Source organism: Anarhichas minor, unplaced genomic scaffold, assembly GCF_050575085.1.
Source record: "Anarhichas minor isolate MPS153535 unplaced genomic scaffold, ASM5057508v1 ptg000003l, whole genome shotgun sequence".
Classification (NCBI taxonomy): Eukaryota; Metazoa; Chordata; class Actinopteri; order Perciformes; family Anarhichadidae; genus Anarhichas; species Anarhichas minor.
The window spans coordinates 4022305-4047691 of NW_027466449.1; the positions used below are offsets into that span (position 1 = coordinate 4022305).

Sequence of the window (25387 nt, forward strand, 5' to 3'; positions counted from 1 at the left end):
CTTAAGTGTTACAATGAGAAGAAGGCAGCATATACATAAAGGGTGCTGTATACTCAGAATCTAGGGACATGTCACCCACCATCTCCGAAATAACTCTTGCCACAATAATTCAAAGTGTGTCTTGTTCTTGCTCATCAAGGCTTGTTTATTTATATAGTCCTCAAAATAAAAATTCACAAAAAAACAAACAAAAAGCATTAGTTTACAACTCTTGGAAGAAAAACTAAAAGAGAGATTATGATTAAAGGCTACATCAGCTTTTCAGTATGTCGAGATGCATATTTACTGGAAGCGGCTACTGGCTAATTGTTTTGGTGTAATTCTGAATGAGACCTTGGAAGTACTCTTGCGTGTTTCTGTGGGGTTGAAAAATCATGATGTAGCATTTTGGGAGGAAATACCACAACAGAAAGGAGTACAGACTGGAGAGTATTGCCAGGGCGTTAAGTGTTTGGATGTACTTGCCATGGTAAAGTAAGTATTCAGTGGCAAATATGATCCAGGTGAGGATCAGCAGGAGTAAGCAGAAGGTTATTGCTTTGGCTTCATTGTAGTTTTTAGGAAGGTCTTTTCCCATGTATGAGAAAATAAAGCAAAGGAAGCACAAAGATAAAAGTAAAACCACAGGACCAAAGGCTGCTTTGAGATTAATGTCACAACTAAGTATGATTTTGTCTGGGTACCAACGTGTTTCATTGTAGGGCTTGGAAGGGGCAAAAGTATAGCCAAAAAGAAGTAGGAGTGCCTGAGTAACAAATGCCACAGTGATGACCAGCCACTGTCCATGATATTTCATCCACAGACTGTGGAGCTTGGGGAACTTGGCGGCTATTTTGAAAATGCAAACAATTTGAAAAGAGCGCACAACAAAGCATGCTAGACAAACCGTGTAGAACAAGAGAAATGGTAAGAACCTTAGGATACAAAAGGAAGTGGTTGGCTTACCAAAGTAAAAGAACACACTAAGACTACACAGACTCAGGCAGCCTAAAATTAGGAAGCACATTGGTCCCCCAGCAGATCTGACAACAGGTGTGTTGTAGTTGATGGCAAAGAGAACGGACATGGCTAGTGTGAGGCCCACCAAGGCCCAGGCTCCGACCATGATCAGTATAGCCCCGCTGTCTGTGAATGGGATGTACTCCACCACCCGCTGAGTACATGATGTACTTCCTACTGCAGACCATTCTGTTTCCTTACAGCTGACACACGTGTAGGGATCCTCTGTTTAACATGATAGAAGGACAGATTGTCAACAAAAAATGAAGGTTGCTTAGCTAAAATGATGGTTGACACAAAATATCAGACGGCTGAGGAGGTTACACTTTTTTATGTTTTCCAACGATAATGTAGGGATCCTGTTAAAGTCAAGAATGTTGCATGATGGTAAATGGACTGTACTTGTGTCGAGCTTTTCTAGTCTTCCGACCACTCAAAGCCCTTTAACACTACATGTCATCATTCACACCTTCACACACATTCATACACCGCAAGCACAGCCTAGGGGAGCAATTCGGGGTTAAGTGTCTTGCCAGGGACACATCGACATGGACTAGCAGAGCCGGGGATCCAACTGCAGATCTTCTGTTTGAAGGACGACCTGGCTCCACTGAGCCACAGTCACCCCATTTTAAAAGGACATAGTCCATGTGATCCATAAAATAGGCAAAAAACTTTCATATTAATTTTTACTGAATAAGCTCTAGATTAGTTGCCATTTCATTGGTTCAGAGGAGTGGAGATCGAATCCTTTATATAGATGTGTCCAATTAACACAAAATGATTGTTAAACCCTCTAAGATATTGAAAAAAATGTTTCACTCTCATCAAGGCCACTGCTTTTATTCATTGTCTTCCTCTCACCTGTGATGTTGATATAAGTTCCATCAGGACAGATTTCACAATTAAAGCAGCATTTGTGGATTCCATCTTGGTTCTTTGCAAATCCTACAGCACATTCTGGGGAACACAGTGAAGTAGGCACCTGTACACAACAATTGTATATAAAAAAGTAAGGGAAGAAAAGAGAACACTGTGAAGGATGAAGGTAAACAAAAGGGGAGTGACTGTCACAACAGTATTTAGAACTTTTATATTTCTCAACAGAGAAAGTTCAGTGGATGTTTTGACCATGAACAACCACCACCTGCTTACTACCGTGATAATGTGATTATCCACTGTCACTGTTTTTTTTTTTGCATACACATGCACACAATCCTGTGGAAGGGAGAAAAAACTAAACAATGCATCTTTAATCGTACCGTTTTAAGTCTCGACATACTGCGTTACACCACAAATAATAAGGAAAGTCTGACTTACTTCTCCATTTGGGTTCCACTGAATGTTGGTGTTGTTGATGAAGAAACTGACTGATGGGTGAAATCTATAATTGCCGATCTCCTCTGCATCACCACTTTGGTTCCAGAAAACTATAGAATAGGATCCGAATGTGGGGTCACCATTCTTATCAAATTGGATATGTTGATTTAAAAGTGTGAAGTTTGACTTCTTCAGCTCTGCTAGAACCTGAAGTGGGTACACAAAGTTCAAATGGCCATTGCTTGATTGGATTTCACACTGATTAAACAAGTTGTTAAAATATTTCTGTGAAGGGAGACATTCCTGTGTTATGTTCTTCCTGTCTGACAAAGATTTTATGTCAGGCAATGTCTGACAGGAAATATCAACTTTAATTATACTTTGAGGATGTTAAGTTGTATATGATATGTGATGACAAAGCATATTTGGCCAATATATTGAGTTTTGATAGAGTTACATTATCTACAGGTTAAAGCTGACATAAACATACATGTGAAAAATGATAAAACTTACCATATGTGGGTACACTGTAATATTGCCATTACATTTATCAACTCCACATCTCAAGGCATTGTGTAAGGCATGAGCGATGGCATGTACAGCAGAATAAACAGGAAAAGAATAAGATGGGTCCACAGCAAGGATTTCTTCTGCACTCAGGCTGCTGCAGTTGCAAACCTGATTACACAACATATCTTGTTCTGCATTTTCACAATGAGTCTGGCTTTTGGAAGAATAGATAAAATCACTGAAACCAGGTATTGTCACTACTGGCTGAGACACTCCAAGTACAGTTCCAATTTGCTTGATTCCTCTCTTTTTGGGGAGCTTCTTGTTTAAGGACCAGGTGTCCCCTGCTATCCACACCTTGTTGGTGACATTTAGCTTTATTGCTGATTCAATGAGAGCTTCAGCATTCAATTTTGGAGCAAAAACAATTATTACGTTTATCCCCTGTGCCTCTATATCTTTGAACATTAGGGACATATCTGTATTGTCGTTGATTCCTTTGGTGTATGCCAGACAAATCTCAGTGTCTTTAATCCTCTTTATGAACAAATCCTGGCCATCTTCGCCAAAAGTGTTATCACTGTTAAGAAAAGCAACCCAGCGCCAGTTGAAGTGTTGCACAATGTTAACAATCACTTCAATGACGTCTTTATTGGAATGCACTGTTCGTAGGAAAGAGGGAAATCTTTCTTTCTCTTCAAGGGCCGAGAAAGCAGCTCCATAACTGACCTGATAAAGGGTTAATGGAGAAATTGTCATCATTTTCAGTAACAATAAATTCTCAAATATAACGTTTCAAGTTGTTTCAATATTTAAAAACTTTTAAAATGTTAACACCTTATTTTAAATGATTGATTTTATAGGGGAATGTCAAAACACAGCAGTTGGCAAACTTACCATTGGAATGAAATCCATCATGAACAGTGGCGCTATAGTTACGGTGTCGGTGCTTGAAAAAGGGCCGACCAGGGCCATCACTTTAGACAGATTCTTGTGTGGGTCACCCCAAGGTTGGATCAAGCCGTCGACTGAGAGGAGTTTTAAAATGCCTGGAAAATTGTGTGTATCTGAACAGTGGTCAAATATCTCATAGCCAAGAGATACATTAGGCAGGAGGCTGGTGGAGTTATTGATTTCCTCTACAGAGAATCTCATCAACTGAAACCTCCGATAACTTGACAGAATGAAGGGTTGACTGTGGATAGAGAATGGACAACAGGAGAATAGGATTACCTTTCAGTTAAAATTATTAGTCTTCAGACCTCTGTTCAGATATGGAAACTATGAAAGGGGATTTCATGGAACAAGGACTGAGGTCAGATTTATTGTTACACAGCAACTTTGATAATTTAGCAATTTAGCAAAAGTTGCGGGGGGGGGGGGGGGGGGGGTAAACATATCCATTGACGCAGCAGTTTAGGTAAAGCTTTTCAATGTTACATTAAGAGTTTGTCATTAGTTTCAACTTGATCAGTTATTTACCCAGATTTATTATGAAACTCACCTGGAGCAGTCGATGGCTTCAGGTCTGTCATGATAAACGGTGACACTATGATGAATATCAAAAAGTCCACCTATCAGATATTCTCCTTCCAGCTGAAACTCTGAGGCTGGGGCAGTACATTGAGCCAAGGCATGTAGAAAAGCTTCCAGAAGACACAAAGAAGCAAGAAAATGTTTCATTGTTGCTGTAATTACCTTTCAGCATTCTGACGTGAACTCAGTAGCCTCAGCCTTTTATCAAGCAATGTGATGCTCGTAACAGAAAACCCCCAGTGTTCATTTCCATGTACTTGGGAATGTATGATGTCATAAATATATACCTGTAAATGGTTGGAGGAGAATATACAAATCAGTATGCAAAAAGTGCACAGACTCGGCAATGACGACACAGAGTTCAACAATATTACGAGCAGGTAAATTCATTACCTCGATCATGAATAGATCTGGTGCTACTTGAGCCTTCCTTTAGCCAAGATGACAAATGCACCATTTACAGTGCCACAAAAAGTTTGTGAACCCTTCAGAATTTTCTGTATTTCTGCATAAATGTGACCTAAAATGTGATCATATCCAGACTGAAATCCTAAAACTAGATAAATAGGGCACAGTTAAACAAATAATACAAAAACAATTATACCATAATTTAGCTCAATTTTTGTTTGGTTTAGCGGTCCCTGCCCTATTGAAAGACTAAGACATGAAGAAGGTCAAAGCAGTTAAGCTTGGCACCCAGTGGTGCTGAACAAAGTGGGATTTACCCAAGAGGATAGTAACATGGACAGAGTTGTGGCATCTCATTCTTCCTTCCATCAATATTACAAACTCTCCCCTCATTAGCACACTTGTATCCCAGTTGTAAACTCTGTAGCAGGACGGACACAGTAGTGCACATATTGACAGGTGTGAAACAGCTTTATCCCAAGGCCAATAAAGATGGTACCACGACAAGGTCTTGCTTGTTTTGGCTGACACATTGAAGCGGGAGAGATGGATAAAGTGGCCAGAGAGCTTTAGCCTAACTAGACCTGTCGCCTTTGCTCAGAAGGGAACCAAGCCAGGTATGTCCCACAGATCTGAACCCACTTTACAGCAAATGAGATGAGGTTAAAATAAGTTATATAAGACATTCAGAACATGAATATAGCAGCAAACAAATATTTGTGCAATGTAAAGATATACACTGGTGGATTCACAGTTAGCCCTATCAGCGCTGTTGCTGTTGTTAGCGCTGTTAGTTGCACCGCTACCCGGCACCATTGCTGCTCAGTTCCCTCCATGTTAGCTTGTGACGTCAGAGGTGAGAGCTGTTTGCAGGCAATCCCGGCCTCGGGCGTCATCCTGTAGCAGGCATTTCCTTCATGGGGTCCAATGCCTCAAAACAGTAGTTAGTAGGCCTACATGTGAAAAGTGAAGTAGCACTGTAAGATAGCATGGTTTCATCCAGCTCTAGTTTTAATTTATTTTTGGTTGCGGTGTGGAGCATTGCCAACTAAGGGAGTTAAAATAGTGGCTATAAGTGCTGTGTTGTGTTGTATGTGAGCAAATTGATGCTCCTGCTGATGAGCCTACATTGAGTAATAATCTGAAAAGAACAACCAAAGATTCGTTCTTCATACACATGCCGGTTGTATGTAAACTAATGCAAAACCACTTTCCATCCTCCTGTTTTGGTTCTCAAGAGGACACATAATTAGACAGTAAACATGTAAAAGTCAGGTAAGGTTTTACGCAAACTTGTTCTTGTTGCTTGTTAAAACAGAGAAATGTGGCCTTGATCAGTGTGCAAACAATTAGAAGGTTTCTCCTTGATACAGTGGCTTAAACTGCTCAAAGCTGTAGAGAGATGATCTCTGGATGACAGGGATGAAGTAAAGATGAAGTACAGATGAGGTTGTAAGATCACAAGCAAATGTACACAAATTCATTAATAAATTCAACCAGGTATCATTGGTTTATGCTAAAATGCTACATCCTCTTACAAATGAGCTCTGCATGACTTAAGCTTTGACCACACAGGTCATTTGAAAGGAGATCATTTGCATCACTCTGTGGATGACAATGATAGATGGCCAGGCCATGAGCTATAGACTCACACCAAAGTTTGAATTCAGGCAAACTCCTGATGCAAGGGTGAAACTCCTTGTTCTGCTAGGTAGGAAGGGATGGGCCCTCATCTACAGGAGCGATATAGTTTATAGGGTGATGTCGTGGTTATTCAAAATCATAAATATTGTTTTATGGAAGCCACATGAGGTGGGTAAACAACTTTACAATATGTTTTGGTGAATAGCAGTCATTACTATCTAATGTTTACACTTTGCTTTCAGGAAGTCTTTTTCAAGATAGTTTCCAAGAAAGCCATCCATTCTATCATGTTTTTTAATAAAATCAAGCTGATGCTATGAAATGATTTTATATTTCATCTCTGTTTTTTTCTAGTGCTAATAAATCAGCATATCGTGCACTGAAAGTGGTCTCAAGGAGAGATGACACAGTGAAGAGGACACAAACATTTATTTTTGGATGGACGGTCTTCCAAATACAGAATCAAGGTACCAAGACATAACCCATTAAAAACACATACACAAATTAGTGAAGCATGGACCTAATGACATTTTTTATCAACAGCCAACAGTTTTGAGCTTCACAGAATCTGGTTAGTTTGTGTGTAATGTTGTCTTTCAACCATGGTGGGGTGAATTCAGATGGGCAGCTGCAATACTTGTATCTGTGGGGTGCACACACATGAAACCAGGGAACAGAGAGACAAGATTGATATCCAGGTAGACTACAAACATCAGGGAAAGGCAGAACAAAATCAAGTGCATCTCTTTTAGAAAATATAACTCTTAAGTACTGATATTATAACTTTAACTTAACCTATGGTTTAAGTCTTGTGTTCATCTTGATAGTATCTAGATTGCCAGGTTTATTGCATAGTATATGTAATTAGCAGACATGGTCAAATAAGCTCACACTGTGACACTACACAGTGGGTAATATCATTATTGAGGGACAACAGGAAAGCATAACTAAAACTAGAGACGCTGTTGTGATGGGATCACACCAGTCGCAACACCAGATCGGGCTAGGGGCATATAGTGCCCCACTTCCTACCCTCTTACTTCAGCCGCCCTTGCTCGCACCACACTCCACCATCTTAAAACTCTGCCTTCATTTTGATCTCAACAACACACCTTTAAAATTTCTTGACTGTATCTTGCACACTTGCGACGCTGTTGCGATGACAAAATCTGTCCACCGGCAGACAGAAATACAAACACCTGGCAAAGTAGTCACAACCGCCTCTGTGATAATTCCAGATACAGTAGGTGTCTTCAAGACCACATTATGCCACGATGAGTCACACACAGACTCACAAGGTGAAAACAACACCAGTGTTGCTGTTGCGGCTGGTAACCAGTTGGTAGAGAGACAAGGTTAATAAAAAATAAAGAAAAGTCACAAACCCCAAAACACATCTAGTTTTCTAGTATCCGTCATAAAGCAGGGATGTCATTACAGCTGTATCACTGTACAATGATGACATAAGTCATTACAGGACTGATACAGTTGGACAGGAGTATATGATGGGTAATATGTTACAGTGTGGGTGTATAAATAAGTAATTGTTTTAAATGAAGTGGCATGAGGGTAGAGGTTTCACTCTTACTGGGGCAACCCATTTCAAAGGTGCATGCTCTTTTCAGACTCATATTAAAGAAAAATATTAAACAGTGCAACTCAAATTGAATTAAGATATATTCACATTTTACAAAAATGGAGCCTCCGTGTGTCCATGAAGATACAGAAACATATTGATACAGACACAGAGGAAACATTTCAGCATACAAAAGGGCTAAGCAGCCTTTATTTATTACTCCAGTGAGGTGAATCTTAAATGTGCATAAGAACAAAGTTGTGCACACAAACTAAAAATCTGAATCTGTACAACATCTGCACAAAAACTGACATTATGCACCCTTATATGTATCACAATAGAAAAAAACATGTTACACAGTGTATTCATGGTGTGCCTGTGGTCTAGCCTATAAGCATCACAGTGAAGTGGCGCCTTCATGTGGTGACATTCTTGTTATAGCAACCTCCAAAATCTGTACGGAACAGAACGGAAATCATACACATTCCAAATGATTGTTATATAACTGCTTTACATGTAAATATCAAAATCGATGCAGGGCTCAACAGAATTAACTTAATGTGGATAATAGTATGATTAACATAATCTAACAAGAAAAGTATATGAAAAGTCCATCAGGTGTGTCGGCAACAACCACTGCTGTAATTTGTGATTGAATGAATACAAACCACAATGGCCCCCGTCTAGACTGAAAGTGTATCAAATGCTTTTTTCACTCACACGTCTCAAACAACCGTTACCCCTTTAGTTTACTTTTACGGTGATGTGTCACATGCATCTTTAGAAGATGGTCAGATCTAGAGGATTTTGTGTTCTGGGTTTGGGATCTTCTCTTTATGTTTTTCCTTGTTTCATCTTATTCATTTATGTTTAGTGTGTCCTGTTTGATTTTGAAATTTCACCCTTCCCATATGTCACGTTTTGTTTTACTTGCTGCCTTTGTCTTTTTCCACATCTGTTTTCTTTCACACCTGTGTTTAATTAGTAAATTAGTACATTGTGTATTTAGTCTGTATGTTCCCTCTCTCATTGTCGGGTCATCTGCTTTTGTTCCTTGTGTCCAGCGTTCAGCTCTAGTATTTTGGGATTGTCTTCTGTTCCCTGCTTGTCTTTGGATCTGCAGCTGGACTCTGCAGGCCACTCACTGCTAACAGCTTTTAACTAACTAGCTCCCCTCCTGCTGACATGAGAAGTTTCAGTTTGTCCTCAACTATTTAGATAGTGAGCACATTATCAATTCCGAGACGATGCAACGCCGTCTCGAGCCCTATTTTAAACTACCACTGCAAAATTCCAAACTGTACACAAAAGTACTTCGGTACATTTATTTTGTGTAAAGTTGTTGCGTTCTCACATGAAGCTGCAGCAGTTCACTCTGTAACGCTTCATGTAGAGTGTTCAACGGTTCCTCTGAACAGAAACTGTCAGTCCGTTAGCTCTGTTAGCTGCCAGGAGCTAACGGGTGTTTCAGGAGAGAAGAAATAATTTGTAACATAGGTGAACATGTCACAGGACTCTGTTTACTAATTGGCTGCGGATAGTCTCTGGTCCAAATTTGCTGTAAACTATCCCCAACCTTTAGTTTGGCTCGCTGGGCTCGGAGCAGCTTTTCATAGACATTGCATGGCAGCTCAGATCAGACAATAGTCATATCAACATCAAGAACACATAATATGTAGTGACAGTGTCAGTTAATTATTTTATGGTGGGTATTTAGTTTTTAATGATATTACTTTCTACATTCGTTTTTTTGTGTTAGATGCCTGAAATAAGGTCACAAGCATAAAATATTTTAACGTTTTGTTCAATGACATAAAGTACGTAAGTAAATACCCCGCTTGTGTATGTTGTAGCTTTTATATGTCTTAAAAAAAGGTGGTTGCTAACAAAGGGCTAAGTAAGACTACTAAACCTTATCACGCCTTTATCTTTTTGATGAGAAGTCCCGCGACCGTTGTGTAGTTTGTTTATCCACTAACGTTAGCTTTTTAATTCTGGCGAATGCATATAGGCTTAAAAATGTATAAAAGTGATGTTCATTTGTCATCAAGATTATCTTGGTGAACAAAATGTGTAAGTATCATAAAGTTTTGTTTGTTTCAGGGGTTATTTTCTGCAGTAATCCAAAATTCAATGGAAAAATCCCATTGGCTCTTTTTCAAGAGAACCAGGAGGAAGATAACTTCCGGGTTGGCCATCAAATATACCTTATCCCTGCAGCACTATATCACGAGTAGGTTATATATACATGCTAATGTTATCATTTAGTACCTATCAGTGTATACAGTGCCACAGAGCCCTTAGCATGGCTGTAGACTAACACAACATTACGAGTGCCTCTTGTTGAAATGTGTATGACTGTATATTGTTACAGTTAATTTCAAGATTCTTACACCTCTGAGTAAAACAACTAAATAAACAATCAACCTATTTAGGGTACAGCTTTAAAGTACTATGTACTTTTCTACTCTAAAAAAACTAATTATGGTGATTTAATTGAAAGTATTCAGGAGGCCTGAAGCACATCTCTTCTTCTGTATACAGAAGACACACATTTACTGCTAGCTGCTACTGTCTGGTGTTATAGTTCAGAAGGAGACCTTGGAAGTACCCCTGTGTGTTTTTGTATGATTGAAAAAGGATGATGTGACATTTTGGGAGGAAATACCACAACAGAAAGCAGTAGAGACTGAAGAGTATTGCCAGGGCGTTAAGTGTTTGGATGTACTTGCCATGGTAAAGTAACTTTACAGTGACAAAGATGATCCAGGTGAGGATCAGCAGGAATAAGCAGAAGGTTATTGCTTTGGCTTCATTGTAGTTTTTAGGAAGGTCTTTTCCCATGTATGAGAAAATAAAGCAAAGGAAGCACAAAGATAAAAGTAAAACCACAGGACCAAAGGTTGCTTTGAGGTTAATGTCACAACTAAGTATGATTTTGTCTGGGTACCAACGTGTTTCATTGTAGGGCTTGGGAGGGGCAAAAGTATAGCCAAAAAGAAGTAGGAGTGCCTGAGTAACAAATGCCACAGTGATGACCAGCCACTGTCCATGATATTTCATCCACAGACTATGGAGATTCTGGAACTTGGCGGCTAATTTGAAAATGTAAACGATTTGAAAAGAGCGCACGACAAAACATGCTAGACAAACCGTGTAGAACAAGAGAAATGGTAAGAACCTTAGGATACAAAAGGAAGTGGTTGGCTTACCAAAGTAAAAGAACACACTAAGACTACACAGACTGTGGCAGCCTAAAATTAGGAAGCACATTGGTCCCCCAGCAGATCTGACAACAGGTGTGTTGTAGTTGATGGCAAAGAGAACGGACATGGCTAGTGTGATGACTACCAAGGCCCAGGCTCCGACCATGATCAGTATAGCCCCGCTGTCTGTGAATGGGATGTACTCCACCACCCGCAGAGTACATGATGTACTTCCTGCTGTAGACCATTCTGTTTCTGTACAGTTGATGCACTCGTAGGGATTCCCTGTTTAACATGAGAGAAACAATTTGTCAATAAAGTTGAGGTTCACTTTTAAAAAGTCCTCTGTGGGTAAAGAAAGATCAAACAGTTTAGGAAGTTGGGTTAGACGTTTAATTTGTGATACTGTATGAGCAAAACTCTAGCCTACAGTAAATTTCTTTACTCAAGGCTTGAGCCTCACTTTCACTATGCAATTCTGTCTGCCACCGGGCACGGTTCTGGGAAAATGAAGGCTCGTTGGCGTGCTGGCTAATGATGGCAGCGAGAAACAAACGTGTATGATCCATTGTCCGTTTGACAATCTAAACAAAGAACACGCTTTTGTCTTGTGGTGGCCTTTCTAAAATGAGCAGTGGTGAAAGTTACTATATTCAGTTATGATCAAGGAATTCATACGCAGACAGTTGAAAGTTTTAAACCCAAGGCTAACATTATTTTACAATAACGATCTTACGAATACTTATTGTTCGCCTGCTGTATCATCCCTACTTCTTGGGTTCAATCAAATGAAGCAAAAAGCAATTTTGTCTGCAAAACAGAAATCCCAGTATTATAGGCCTAAACCGTATAGAACAAGTGAATGGAGCATGAGATGTTTGTGAGATTCGCTTAATTAAAAACTGGTTGTGGTTCAGGCGGCCTGTTGGTGAAATTAGGTTTTGGCTGACAGAGGATTGTAAGGACCAAATAAAAAAAATGATTTGACAGTTACCACGCCCTCTCAGTGTCCAGTCTGCAGAGACACCCTACTCTGGTAAAGGCAGGTTAGTCAGCTGGTGTCCACTCAACTTCCCAGGAGGGAAGATGGAGTCAGTGTGGATTGGATGACAGAACGCTCACATGCTGCTCACATGTTGCTTCTGGCTCGCTTCCAATGGGAATTCCCAGTAAGCCATAACAAAGTTTAAAAGTCTGAAATTGGCTCACATCAAGACCAGAATGACAGCACTGCTTGTACTTGTTTTCTTCCTCTCATGTAAAATAATTTACCTGTTTTGTTGATATAAGTTTCTTTAAGACAGATTTCACAATCGAAGCAGCATTGGTGGATTCCATGTAGCCTTTTTGCAAATCCTTCTTCACATTCTTGGGAACACAGTGAAGTAGGCGCCTGTACAAGACAATTATTTAGACAAGTAAGGACAAGTGCAAGATAACGGTGTAGGAGGGTGGAGGCAAATTATAGACAAGTGGTGGTATTTAAATTCTAAACGGGGTTTGTAATATGCCTTCAACACTGAACATAACATCTAGACGCTGTCACAGCATTTACTAAATAAATGTGCACATGTGCACTCATCCACACACACATCCTTGCAGAAGCGGGAAAACAAAACAAAGTATTTTTTAATCAACTTATAGCTTATAAATTAGTCTCAAAACAACTTACTCCTTTCTTTGTGTGCCACTGAATTTTGGTGTTGTTGATGAAGAAATTGAACTTTGGGTGAAAATTATAAAAGCCGATCTCCTCTGCATCTCCACTTTGGTTCCAGAAAACTATAGAATAGGATCCGAAGTTGGGGTCGCCATTCTCATCAAATGTAACACTTTGATTTAAAAGTGTAAAGTTTGACTTCTTCAGCTCTGCCAGAACCTGATGTGGGTACACAAAGTTCAGAGATCTTGCATTTGTTTACAATTAACATTATTAGGTGGTGATTCAATAGGTTTTTAACCTATAAGTTTTACACTTTGAAATAAGCTTGTCTGTAAGATAAACTCGTCAGTAAGATACATTTACAAGAATCAGATGGTGAGAACTAATTAAATGAATTATCAAATGATGTGTACACTTACCATGTGTGGGTACATTGTAATATTGCTATTACATCTGCCTGATTCACATTGCAAGGCATTGTGCAAGGCATGAGCGATGGCATGTACAGCAGAATAAACAGGGAAATTAAAAGATGGGTCCACAGCAAGGATTTCTTCTGCACTTGCAAGGCTGCTGCAGTTGCAAACCTGATTACAAAATGATTTTTGTTCTGCAATTTCACAATAGGTTTGGCTTTTGGAAGAATAGATAAAATCACTGAAACCAGGTATTGTCACTTTTGGCTCAGAAACCCCAATTACAGTTCCAATATTTTTGATTCCTTTCTTCTTGGGGAGCTCCTTGTTTAAGGACCATGCATCCCCTGCTATCCACACCTTCTTGGTGACATTTAGTTGTATTGCTTTGTGAATGAGAGCTTCAGCAGTCCATTCAGGAGCAAAAACAATAATGATATCTATCCTCTGTGCCTCTATCTGTCTGAATATTTTGGAGTGAACTGTATCTTGATTGAGGCCTTTGGTGTATGCCAGACAAATCTCTGTGTCTTTAATCCTCTTTATGAACAAATCCCGGCCATCGTTTCCATAATCATCATCAATGTTAAGGAAAGCAACCCAGCGCCATTTGAAGTGTTGCACAATGTTAAAAATCACTTCTATGACGTCTTTATTGGGATGTACTGTTCGTAGGAAAGACGGGAAAATCAGTTTTCTTGAAAAGACTGAACTAGCAGCTCCATAACTGACCTGTCAAAAGAGTAATGGAAAAAATTCAGTGAAAAATTCTAATATGTAACATTAAAACATATTTTACTATTAATTGATAAGAACATATACAGTATATTTTGAGAGTTATTATTTTAGTGACCAATTTAAAAGCTGTTTTAATTTGTTTAAATGCATGTAAAACTGTTTTTATCACTTGATGTATCTGGACAATGTACCATAGGAATGAGATCCATCATGAACAGCGGGGCTACAGTCAGGGCTTGAGTGCTTGTATAAGTGCCGACCACGGCCATCACTTTAGACAGATTCTTGTGTGGGTCACCCCAAGGTTGGATCAAACCGTCTACTGAGAGGAGTTTAAAGATGCCTGGAAAATTGTGTATATCTGAGCAGTGGTCAAATATCTCATAGCCCAGAGACACATTTGGCAGGAGTTTGGTGGAGTTATTGATTTCCTCTACAGAGAATCTCATCAACTGAAACCTCCGATAACTTGACAGAATGAAGGGTTTACTGTGGATAGAGGAAGGAAAGTGAGAGAATGTGAGAATTAGTTTCACTATTTACTGCCTGTACAGACTTGTATATCTAAAACAAGATTATAATGGAGGTCAATAATGCAGACTTGATGTTCTTTGATCATATAGCAATTGATTAAATTGTTCTTGGGGAAATGTTACGAGCTATATCCACTGACCTGAAAGCTAAGGCTAAACTTGAATGTGTAAGCTGTCGTGTGTTAACACCAGGCAGTAATTATTTTCAACCTCAGAAGATATTCTTTCAGACTTATTGTAAGACTCACCTGGAGCAGTCGATGGCTTCTGGACGGTCTTGTTCAACAGCGGAACTATCATGATGAATGTCAAAAAGTCCAGCCAACAAATAATCTCCTTCCAGCTGAAACTCTGAGGCTGGGGCGGTGCATTGAGCCAAGGCACGTAGAAAAGCTCCCAAGAGAAGCAGAGAAACAAATAAGTGTTTCATTGTGCTAGTTAGCCTACCATTTACCAATCTGATGTCAAACATGAAATGGAAGTGTATATGAGTTGTCAAAAATACCTTATGGAGAAGAATACACAAATCAGTATGCAAAAATCATCTCAGCTGTCCCTACCGTCCCTGTGATACAGTGCATTCAAAAAGTACTTTAAAACCTTCACTTACATCTCTTTTGACATTTCAGCCTTGTTCTAAAATCGTGCATTGAGCCGAGGCATGTAGAGAAGCTTGCAGATAAAACAGACAAGCAAGAAAATGTTTCATTGTTGTAATTTTCTTTATTCTGACATGAACTCAGTAGCTTCAGCCTTTTTTCAAGCAATGCGATGCTCGTAACAACAAACCCCCAGTGTTCACTTCCATGGAATTGAGAATGATGACAGCAGATGTCATAAATATATACCTGTAAATGGTTGGAAGAGAATACACAAATCAGTATGCAAAAAGGATTGAAGCTGCACAGACTCTGCAATGATGATTATGAGCAGGTAAATTCAATACCTCTATCATGAATTGATCTCGTGCTACTTGATGTGAACCCTTCAGAATTTTCTGTATTTCTGCATAAATGTGACCTAAAATGTGATCAGATCCAGACTCAAATCCTAAAACTAGATAAATAAGGCACAGTTAAACAAATAATACAAAAACAATTATACTTAATCCATTGAGCTAAATTTTAGTTTGGTTTAGCGGTCCCTGCCCTATTGAAAGACTAAGACATGAAGAAGGTCAAAGCAGTTAAGCTTGGCACCCAGTGGTGCTGAAAAAAGTATGATTTACCCAAGAGGATAGTAACATGGACAGAGTTGTGGCATCTCATTCTTCCTTCCATCAATATTACAAACTCTCCCCTCATTAGCACACTTGTATCCCAGTTGTAAACTCTGTAGCAGGACGGACACAGTAGTGCACATATTGACAGGTGTGAAACAGCTTTATCCCAAGGCCAATAAAGATGGTACCACGACAAGGTCTTGCTTGTTTTGGGTGACACATTGAAGCGGGAGAGATGGATAAAGTGGCCAGAGAGCTTTAGCCTAACTAGACCAGTCGCCTTTGCTCAGAAGGGAACCAAGCCAGGTATGTCCCACAGATCTGAACCCACTTTACAGCAAATGAGATGAGGTTAAAAGAAGTTATATAAGACATTCAGAACATGAATATAGCAGCAAACAAATATCTGTGCAATGTAAAGATATACACTGGTGGATTCACAGTTAGCCCTATCAGCACTGTTGCTGTTGTTAGCGCTGTTAGTTGCACCGCTACCCGGCACCATTGCTGCTCATTTCCCTCCATGTTAGCTTGTGACAGCAGAGGTGAGAGCTGTTTGCAGGCAATCCCGGCCCAGACTCTGACTCAATGTCAATCAAACTCCATCGAAATTCAGAGTCTGGGCCGGTATTACCTCCACACAGCTCTCACCATAGAATTATTTTAAGGTTGGAGGGAAGCAGCATTTTCCAGATGTGGTACATACTTCGCTGTGTCCAGATATTGTATCCGCAAGATAAGATGATTCTTGCTTCGACAAAGGCCCAGCTTGGGAAGTTCCTTTCGGTGTCTCTCCCACTTTTGCTTTCACCTTAGGACCTCTAGCACAGTGTTTTTCAACCTTTTCTGAGCCGCGGCACATTTTTTACATTAAAAAGATCCCGCGGCACACCAACAACCAAAAACGTTACAAAATGACACCTTTTAGCATAATACAGCATATATGCCAGGGATGTCAAACTCAATCCCAGGGAGGGACTACGTTGAGGGCCAAATAGAGTCACCATTTAATAAACAGGATAGAAGGGATATTGCACAAAGTGCAAAAAGAATACATGTTTAATTAGGCTACATTATTTTATGCGAATGTAGCCGGCAATGAAATGTCCCTCCTGGGCTACTGTGGAGCTGGGTAGGCCTTAGCCCCTCCTACTTCCTGGTTCCCAATTTGTTTGTTCCACCATAAATAGCCATACCATGAGCTGCGTCTTTCCCTCTCTCTGACCTCCAGGCAGGTGTGAACTTTAGCTTTTTAAGTGAGACATATTTGCCGTGGGTTTCACCCTTGTCTTATTTTACTCCAGGTCCAGCTCCAAAGAGACTCTCACTTCCCCGTCAAGCCTTCCAGATGGGTGTTGTGCAGTGAGCAGGCAGGAGACGTTGACTGCCACTGCTGTTTTGTTTAACTTATCAATTTAGTTGTATTCATGGTTTTGTTTTGCTTGGTTTTGTTTTGCATGGTTTTGCGTTGCTTGGTTTTGTTTTACATGGTTTTGCCTCTATTATAACCTGTGTCACAGGTATATTAGATGTATACCTTTTTATTGTCTTTAACATATTAAATTGTTGTTTGTTGTAATAAATGTTTTAATCTTGGGGTAATCCTTGGTCTCAGTAAGTCATTCACTGCCACATGTACCCTTAAATATAATCTGTGGGCTTTTGATTGGTTTGAGCTGTTATTAAAGGTGCAGTGCACGGTAAATACGAAACCCAATCCGGGCCTTGTCGTGGCCCGTGGTCACACATGCGTACCAGAGCCAGATGTTTGGCATCTTTTCTTGGCTGCCAGTTCATTAATATCTGGGGTTAGGTTCTGTGGAAACCCTCAAGATGGAGTGAAGGTGTGCATCAGTGAGACGACACCTGTGTGGGTTTTTGTTCATCTTCATCACAGAGAAAAGCTGCTCACAGGTATGTGCTTTCAAACATGCAGAGCATTTGAGCAGCATGTAGTTAAGGCATCGTTTCGGGGGTGAAGCTTGGAAACTGTGCAGCGCCCTCAGAGTCATACTTTGCCTTGAGTGTCATTACACTGGAGGTCTATCAGCTCCACAGGTGCTCTTTCCACGTCAACTGCAAACGGATTGCTGAGCAGTTCAGATGTAAATTTCTGAGCTGCAAAGTCGTCAAATCGTCGAGTGAACTCCGTGACAAGTGCGCCCAGTTTATCAGCAAAATGCGCAGTCGGGAGATAAACATGATATTTTCTGGCGGGCCGTTGTACCGAGGGTCGGATATAGAGAATTTTCATTAAATTTCATTAAATTTTCATTAAATTTAATGAAAATTCTCTCAATGTGTTGATCCTTATGAGGCTTTTCATCTGGGTTATTTTGTCCAGGGCCCAGTTCAGAGTCTGCATTTTCCCTTTTCAAATATTTCTCCATCGCTGTTCGTCTCGTCACTGCAACCTCTCCCGCGCGTCATTTCATTCTACCGTCCTAAATTAACACCTCATTATCTACTACCACCCACTGGCATGGAAGCATATTTATTACTTAGCCAGCCACTATATTGCAGCTCAGACCCTCAACAATGGCAAAGTATTTGCAACAACTAAATAATACATTTTTGGACTCATTAAGTGAAATTGGACATTTTCCCACGGCACACCTGACGATCTCTCACGGCACACTGGTGTGCCGTGAGAGATTTTCCACCTTGAAACTTTGTACTAAATGTAACTTAGTCTATACTTTCAACTTGAGACAAGCATACTTGATTGACACACCCAATGATAACATTCAGACTGGCTGGCTGAGATAAGGGGTGGACACACAAACAGAAACACATGTGCAAAATAATGGAGTTGGGTAATTAGCCTTTCAATAAATAGTGTTGATGATTTTGGGATAAGGCTTTGTCAGAAGGGTGTTGTGTCAACTCTTTCATAACTTTTGGATCACATTCTTATTATTTTATCCAACTCCTGTGATGAATTACTAATATATTTGTTTCAAATTTTCCACTTGCAACAAGAAATAGATCTACTATCCAATCCGAAGAGCACTTTTAAGGCTACATAGATATTTGTATATTTAACTTGAAATGGGCTAACTCAAAGTTTTTAAAGTGCACAGATGAATAATCTGGAAAGAACAACCAAAGATTTGTTATTCATACAGTTGTATGTAAACTAATGCAAAGTGTAGTGGAATATTTAGGTTAATCGGGAGTTTTTCCCTATAGAATCCCTACATTATGGAATAAATTATGAGCCATCCATTTCATCATGTTTTTTAATAAAATCAAACTGATGCTATGAAATGATTATACATTTCATCTCTGTTTTTTTCTAGTGCTAGTAAATAATCAGCATATCGTGTACTGAAAGTGGTCTCAAGGAGAGATGACACAGTGAAGAGGACAAACATTTCTCTTTAGATGGACGGTCAATGAAGAACAGCTCATAGGACTTTTCATTTGATTTGAATTCTCAAACATATTGTTGTTGTCTAAACTAAGGCATGTTTTCTGTACTTAGTTTGAAAGATGAGCCAAAGCTCTATCATTTCTCAAGGTACCAAGACATAACCCATCAACACACACGCACACACACACACACACACACACACACACACACACACACACACACATATGCGTGAAGCCTGGACCAAATTACATTTTTTATCAACAGCCAACAGTTTTGAGCTATACAGAATCTGATTAGTTTGTGTGTAATGTTGTGTTGGGACCGATGACTCCACACCTTTAAAATTTCTTGACTGTATCTTGCACACTTGCGACGCTGTTGCGATGACAAAATCTGACCGCCGGCAGACAGAAATACAAACACCTGGCAAAGTAGTCACAACCGCCTCTGTGATAATTCCAGATACAGTAGGTGTCTTCAAGACCACATTATGCCACGATGATTCACACACAGACTCACAAGGTGAAAACAACACCAGTGTTGCTGTTGCGGCTGGTAACCAGTTGGTAGAGAGACAAGGTTAATAAAAAATAAAAAACGTCACAAACCCCAAAACACATCTAGTTTTCTTGTATCCAACATAAAGCAGGGATGTCATTACAGCTGTATCACTGTACAATGATGACATAAGTCATTACAGGACTGATACAGTTGGACAGGAGTATATGATGGGTAATATGTTACAGTGTGGGTGTATAAATAAGTAATTGTTTTAAATGAAGTGGCATGAGGGTAGAGGTTTCACTCTTACTGGGGCAACCCATTTCAAAGGTGCATGCTCTTTTCAGACTCATATTAAAGAAAAATATTAAACAGTGCAACTCAAATTGAATTAAGATATATTCACATTTTACAAAAATGGAGCCTCCGTGTGTCCATGAAGATACAGAAACATATTGATACAGACACAGAGGAAACATTTCAGCATACCAAAGGGCTAAGTAGCCTTTATTTATTACTCCAGTGAGGTGAATCTTAAATGTGCATAAGAACAAAGTTGTGCACACAAACTAAAAATCTGAATCTGTACAACATCGGCACAAAAACTGACATTATGCACCCTTATATGTATCACAATAGAAAAAAACATGTTACACAGTGTATTCATGGTGTGCCTGTGGTCGAGCCTATAAGCATCACAGTGAAGTGGCGCCTTCATGTGGTGACATTCTTGTTATGACATTATTTCATTGTCGGGTCATCTGCTTTTGTTCCTTGTCTAGACTAAAACAACATTACGAGTGCCTCTTGTTGAAATGTGTATGACTGTATATTGTTACAGTTCATTTCAAGATTCTTACACCTCTGAGTAAAACAACCAAATAAACAATCAACCTATTTAGGGTACAACTTTAAAGTACTATGTACTTTTCTACTCTAAAAAAACAAATTATTGTGATTTAAGAAAGTATTCAGGAGGCCTGAAGCACATCTCTTCTTCTGTATACAGAAGACACACATTTACTGCTAGCTGCTACTGTCTGGTGTTATAGTTCAGAAGGAGACCTTGGAAGTACTCCTGTGTGTTTTTGTATGATTGAAAAAGGATGATGTGACATTTTGGGAGGAAATACCACAAGAGAAAGCAGTAGAGACTGGAGAGTACTGCCAGGGCGTTAAGTGTTTGGATGTACTTGCCATGGTAAAGTAACTTTACAGTGACAAAGATGATCCAGGTGAGGATCAGCAGGAATAAGCAGAAGGTTATTGCTTTGGCTTCATTGTAGTTTTTAGGAAGGTCTTTTCCCATGTATGAGAAAATAAAGCAAAGGGAGCACAAAGATAAAAGTAAAACCACAGGACCAAAGGTTGCTTTGAGGTTAATGTCACAACTAAGTATGATTTTGTCTGGGTACCAACGTGTTTCATTGTATGGCTTGGGAGGGGCAAAAGTATAGCCAAAAAGAAGTAGGAGTGCCTGAGTAACAAATGCCACAGTGATGACCAGCCACTGTCCATGATATTTCATCCACAGACTGTGGAGCTTGGGGAACTTGGCGGCTAATTTGAAAATATAAACGATTTGAAAAGAGCGCACGACAAAACATGCTAGACAAACCGTGTAGAACAAGAGAAATGGTAAGAACCTTAGGATACAAAAGGAAGTGGTTGGCTTACCAAAGTAAAAGAACACACTAAGACTACACAGACTCAGGCAGCCTAAAATTAGGAAGCACATTGGTCCCCCAGCAGATCTGACAACAGGTGTGTTGTAGTTGATGGCAAAGAGAACGGACATGGCTAGTGTGAGGCCCACCAAGGCCCAGGCTCCGACCATGATCAGTATAGCCCCGCTGTCTGTGAATGGGATGTACTCCACCACCCGCAGAGTACATGATGTACTTCCTACTGCAGACCATTCTGTTTCCGTACAGTTGATGCACTTGTAGGGATTCCCTGTTTAACATGAGAGAAACAATTTGTCAATAAAGTTGAGGTTCACTTTTAAAAAGTCCTCTGTGGGTAAAGAAAGATCAAACAGTTTAGGAAATTGAGTTAGACGTTTAATTTGTGATACTGTATGAGCAAAACTCTAGCCTACAGTAAATTTCTTTACTCAAGGCTTGAGCCTCACTTTCACTATGCAATTCTGTCTGCCACCGGGCACGGTTCTGGGAAAATGAAGGCTCGTTGACGTGCTGGCAAATGATGGCAGCGAGAAACAAACGTGTATGATCCATTGTCCGTTTGACAATCTAAACAAAGAACACGCTTTTGTCTTGTGGTGGCCTTTCTAAAATGAGCAGTGGTGAAAGTTACTATATTCAGTTATGATCAAGGAGTTGATACACGGACATTTGAAAGTTGCAAACCTAAGGTTATTTTACGGTCTTACGAATACTTATTGTTCGCCTGCTGTATCATCCCTACTTCTTGGGTTCAATCAAATGAAGCAAAAAGCAATTTTGTCTGCAAAACAGAAATCCCAGTATTATAGGCCTAAACCGTATAGAACAAGTGAATGGAGCATGAGATGTTTGTGTGATTCGTTGAATTAAAAACTGGTTGTGGTTCAGGCGGCCTGTTGGTGAAATTAGGTTTTGGCTGACAGAGGATTGTAAGGACCAAATTAAAAAAAATGATTTGACAGTTACCACGCCCTCTCAGTGTCCAGTCTGCAGAGACACCCTACTCTGGTAAAGGCAGGTTAGCCAGCTGGTGTCCACTCAACTTCCCAGGAGGGAAGATGGAGTCAGTGTGGATTGGATGACAGAACGCTCACATGCTGCTCACATGTTGCTTCTGTCTCGCTTCCAATGGGAATTCCCAGTAAGCCATAACAAAGTTTAAAAGTCTGAAATTGGCTCACATCAAGATCAGAATGACAGCACTGCTTGTACTTGTTTTCTTCCTCTCATGTAAAATAATTTACCTGTTTTGTTGATATAAGTTTCTTTAGGACAGATTTCACAATCAAAGCAGCATTGGTGGATTCCATGTAGCCTTTTTGCAAATCCTTCATCACATTCTGGGGAACACAGTGAAGTAGGCGCCTGTACAAGACAATTATTCAGACAAGTAAGGACAAGTGCAAGATAACGGTGTAGGAGGGTGGAGGCAAATTATAGACAAGTGGTGGTATTTAGGCCTATACAGCTTTTTAAAATTCTAAACGGGGTTTGTAATATGCCTTCAACACTGAACATAACATCTAGACGCTGTCACAGCATTTACTAAATAAATGTGCACATGTGCACTCATCCACACACACATCCTTGCAGAAGCGGGAAAACAAAACAAAGTATTTTTTAATCAACTTATAGCTTATAAATTAGTCTCAAAACAACTTACTTCTTTCTTTGTGTGCCACTGAATTTTGGTGTTGTTGATGAAGAAATTGAACTTTGGGTGCAAATGATAAAAGCCGATCTCCTCTGCATCTCCACTTTGGTTCCAGAAAACTATAGAATAGGATCCGAAGTTGGGGTCGCCATTCTCATCAAATGTAACACTTTGATTTAAAAGTGTAAAGTTTGACTTCTTCAGCTCTGCCAGAACCTGATGTGGGTACACAAAGTTCAGAGATCTTGCATTTGTTTACAATTAACATTATTAGGTGGTGATTCAATAGGTTTTTAACCTATAAGTTTTACACTTTGAAATAAGCTTGTCTGTAAGATAAACTCGTCAGTAAGATACATTTACAAGAATCAGATGGTGAGAACTAATTAAATGAATTATCAAATTATGTGTATACTTACCATGTGTGGGTACATTGTAATATTGCCTTTACATCTGCCTGATTCACATTGCAAGGCATTGTGCAAGGCATGAGCGATGGCATGTACAGCAGAATAAACAGGGAAATTAAAAGATGGGTCCACAGCAAGGATTTTTTCTGCACTCAGGCTGCTGCAGTTGCAAACCTGATTACAAAATGATTTTTGTTCTGCATTTTCACAATAGGTTTGGCTTTTGGAAGAATAGATAAATTCCCTAAAACCAGGTATTGTCACTTTTGGCTCAGAAACCCCAATTACAGTTCCAATATTTTTGATTCCTTTCTTCTTGGGGAGCTCCTTGTTTAAGGACCATGCATCCACTGCTATCCACACCTTCTTGGTGACATTTAGTTGTATTGCTGACTCAATGAGAGCTTTAGCAGTCCATTCAGGAGCAAAAACAATAATGATATCTATCTTCTGTGCCTTTATCTGTTTGAATATTTTGGAGTGATCCATATGTTGTTTGAGGCCTTTGGTGTATGCCAGACAAATCTCAGTATCTTTAATCCTCTTTATGAACAAATCCCGGCCATCGTTTCCATAATCATCATCAATGTTAAGGAAAGCAACCCAGCGCCATTTGAAGTGTTGCACAATGTTAAAAATCACTTCTATGACGTCTTTATTGGGATGTACTGTTCGTAGGAAAGACGGGAAAATCAGTTTTCTTGAAAAGACTGAACTAGCAGCTCCATAACTGACCTGTCAACAGAGTAATGGAAATAAATTCAGTGAAAAATTCTAATATGTAACATTAAAACATATTTTACTATTAATTGATAAGAACATATACAGTATATTTTGAGAGTTATTATTTTAGTGACCAATTTAAAAGCTGTTTTAATTTGTTTAAATGCATGTAAAACTGTTTTTATCACTTGATGTATCTGGAAAATGTACCATAGGAATGAGATCCATCATGAACAGCGGGGCTACAGTCAGGGCTTGAGTGCTTGTATAAGTGCCGACCACGGCCATCACTTTAGACAGATTCTTGTGTGGGTCACCCCAAGGTTGGATCAAACCGTCTACTGAGAGGAGTTTAAAGATGCCTGGAAAATTGTGTATATCTGAGCAGTGGTCAAATATCTCATAGCCCAGAGACACATTTGGCAGGAGTTTGGTGGAGTTATTGATTTCCTCTACAGAGAATCTCATCAACTGAAACCTCCGATAACTTGACAGAATCAAGGTTTTACTGTGGATAGAGGAAGGAAAGTGAGAGAATGTGAGAATTAGTTTCACTATTTACTGCCTGTACAGACTTGTATATCTAAAACAAGATTATAATGGAGGTCAATAATGCAGACTTGATGTTCTTTGATCATATAGCAATTGATTAAATTGTTCTTGAGGAAATGTTACGAGCTATATCCACTGACCTGAAAGCTAAGGCTAAACTTGAATGTGTAAGCTGTCGTGTGTTAACACCAGGCAGTAATTATTTTCAACCTCAGAAGATATTCTTTCAGACTTATTGTAAGACTCACCTGCAGCAGTCGATGGCTTCTGGACGGTCTTGTTTAACAGCGGAACTATCATGATGAATGTCAAAAAGTCCAGCCAACAAATAATCTCCTTCCAGCTGAAACTCTGAGGCTGGGACGGTGCATTGAGCCAAGGCACGTAGAAAAGCTCCCAAGAGAAGCAGAGAAACAAATAAGTGTTTCATTGTGCTAGTTAGCCTACCGTTTACCAATCTGATTTGAAACATGGAATGGGAGCGTATATGAGTTGTCAAAAATACCGTATGGAGAAGAATACACAAATCAGTATGCAAAAATCATCTCAGCTGTCCCTACCGTCCCTGTGATACAGTGCATTCAAAAAGTACTTTAAAACCTTCAATTACATTTCTTTTGACATTTGAGCCTTGTTCTAAAATCGTGCATTGAGCCGAGGCATGTAGAGAAGCTCGCAGATAAAACAGAGAAGCAAGAAAATGTTTCATTGT

At 39.6% G+C, this 25387-nt stretch overlaps 3 protein-coding genes across 3 annotated transcripts; all 3 read right to left on the reverse strand.

The window, feature by feature from the left end:
- Window positions 1-295: 295 nt before the first annotated feature.
- Window positions 296-4515, reverse strand: LOC142948789 (taste receptor type 1 member 1-like). The gene is made up of 6 exons (XM_076090888.1): window positions 4334-4515; window positions 3727-4024; window positions 2833-3558; window positions 2320-2526; window positions 1864-1984; window positions 296-1224 (listed from the first exon to the last, which is right to left on the reverse strand). The coding sequence occupies exons 1-6, from the start codon at window positions 4510-4512 to the stop codon at window positions 296-298; spliced, it is 2460 nt and encodes an 819-aa protein (XP_075947003.1). The 5' UTR covers window positions 4513-4515.
- Window positions 4516-10561: 6046 nt separating this feature from the next.
- Window positions 10562-15030, reverse strand: LOC142948795 (taste receptor type 1 member 1-like). The gene is made up of 6 exons (XM_076090902.1): window positions 14798-15030; window positions 14208-14505; window positions 13282-14010; window positions 12872-13078; window positions 12472-12592; window positions 10562-11484 (listed from the first exon to the last, which is right to left on the reverse strand). The coding sequence occupies exons 1-6, from the start codon at window positions 15019-15021 to the stop codon at window positions 10562-10564; spliced, it is 2502 nt and encodes an 833-aa protein (XP_075947017.1). The 5' UTR covers window positions 15022-15030.
- A 5651-nt stretch (window positions 15031-20681) lies between these two features.
- Window positions 20682-25156, reverse strand: LOC142948801 (taste receptor type 1 member 1-like). Its single transcript, XM_076090914.1, has 6 exons — window positions 24924-25156; window positions 24334-24631; window positions 23410-24135; window positions 23000-23206; window positions 22581-22701; window positions 20682-21604 (listed from the first exon to the last, which is right to left on the reverse strand). Exons 1-6 carry the CDS (start codon window positions 25145-25147, stop codon window positions 20682-20684), a joined length of 2499 nt encoding a protein of 832 aa, XP_075947029.1. The 5' UTR covers window positions 25148-25156.
- Between the last annotated feature and the right edge of the window lie 231 nt (window positions 25157-25387).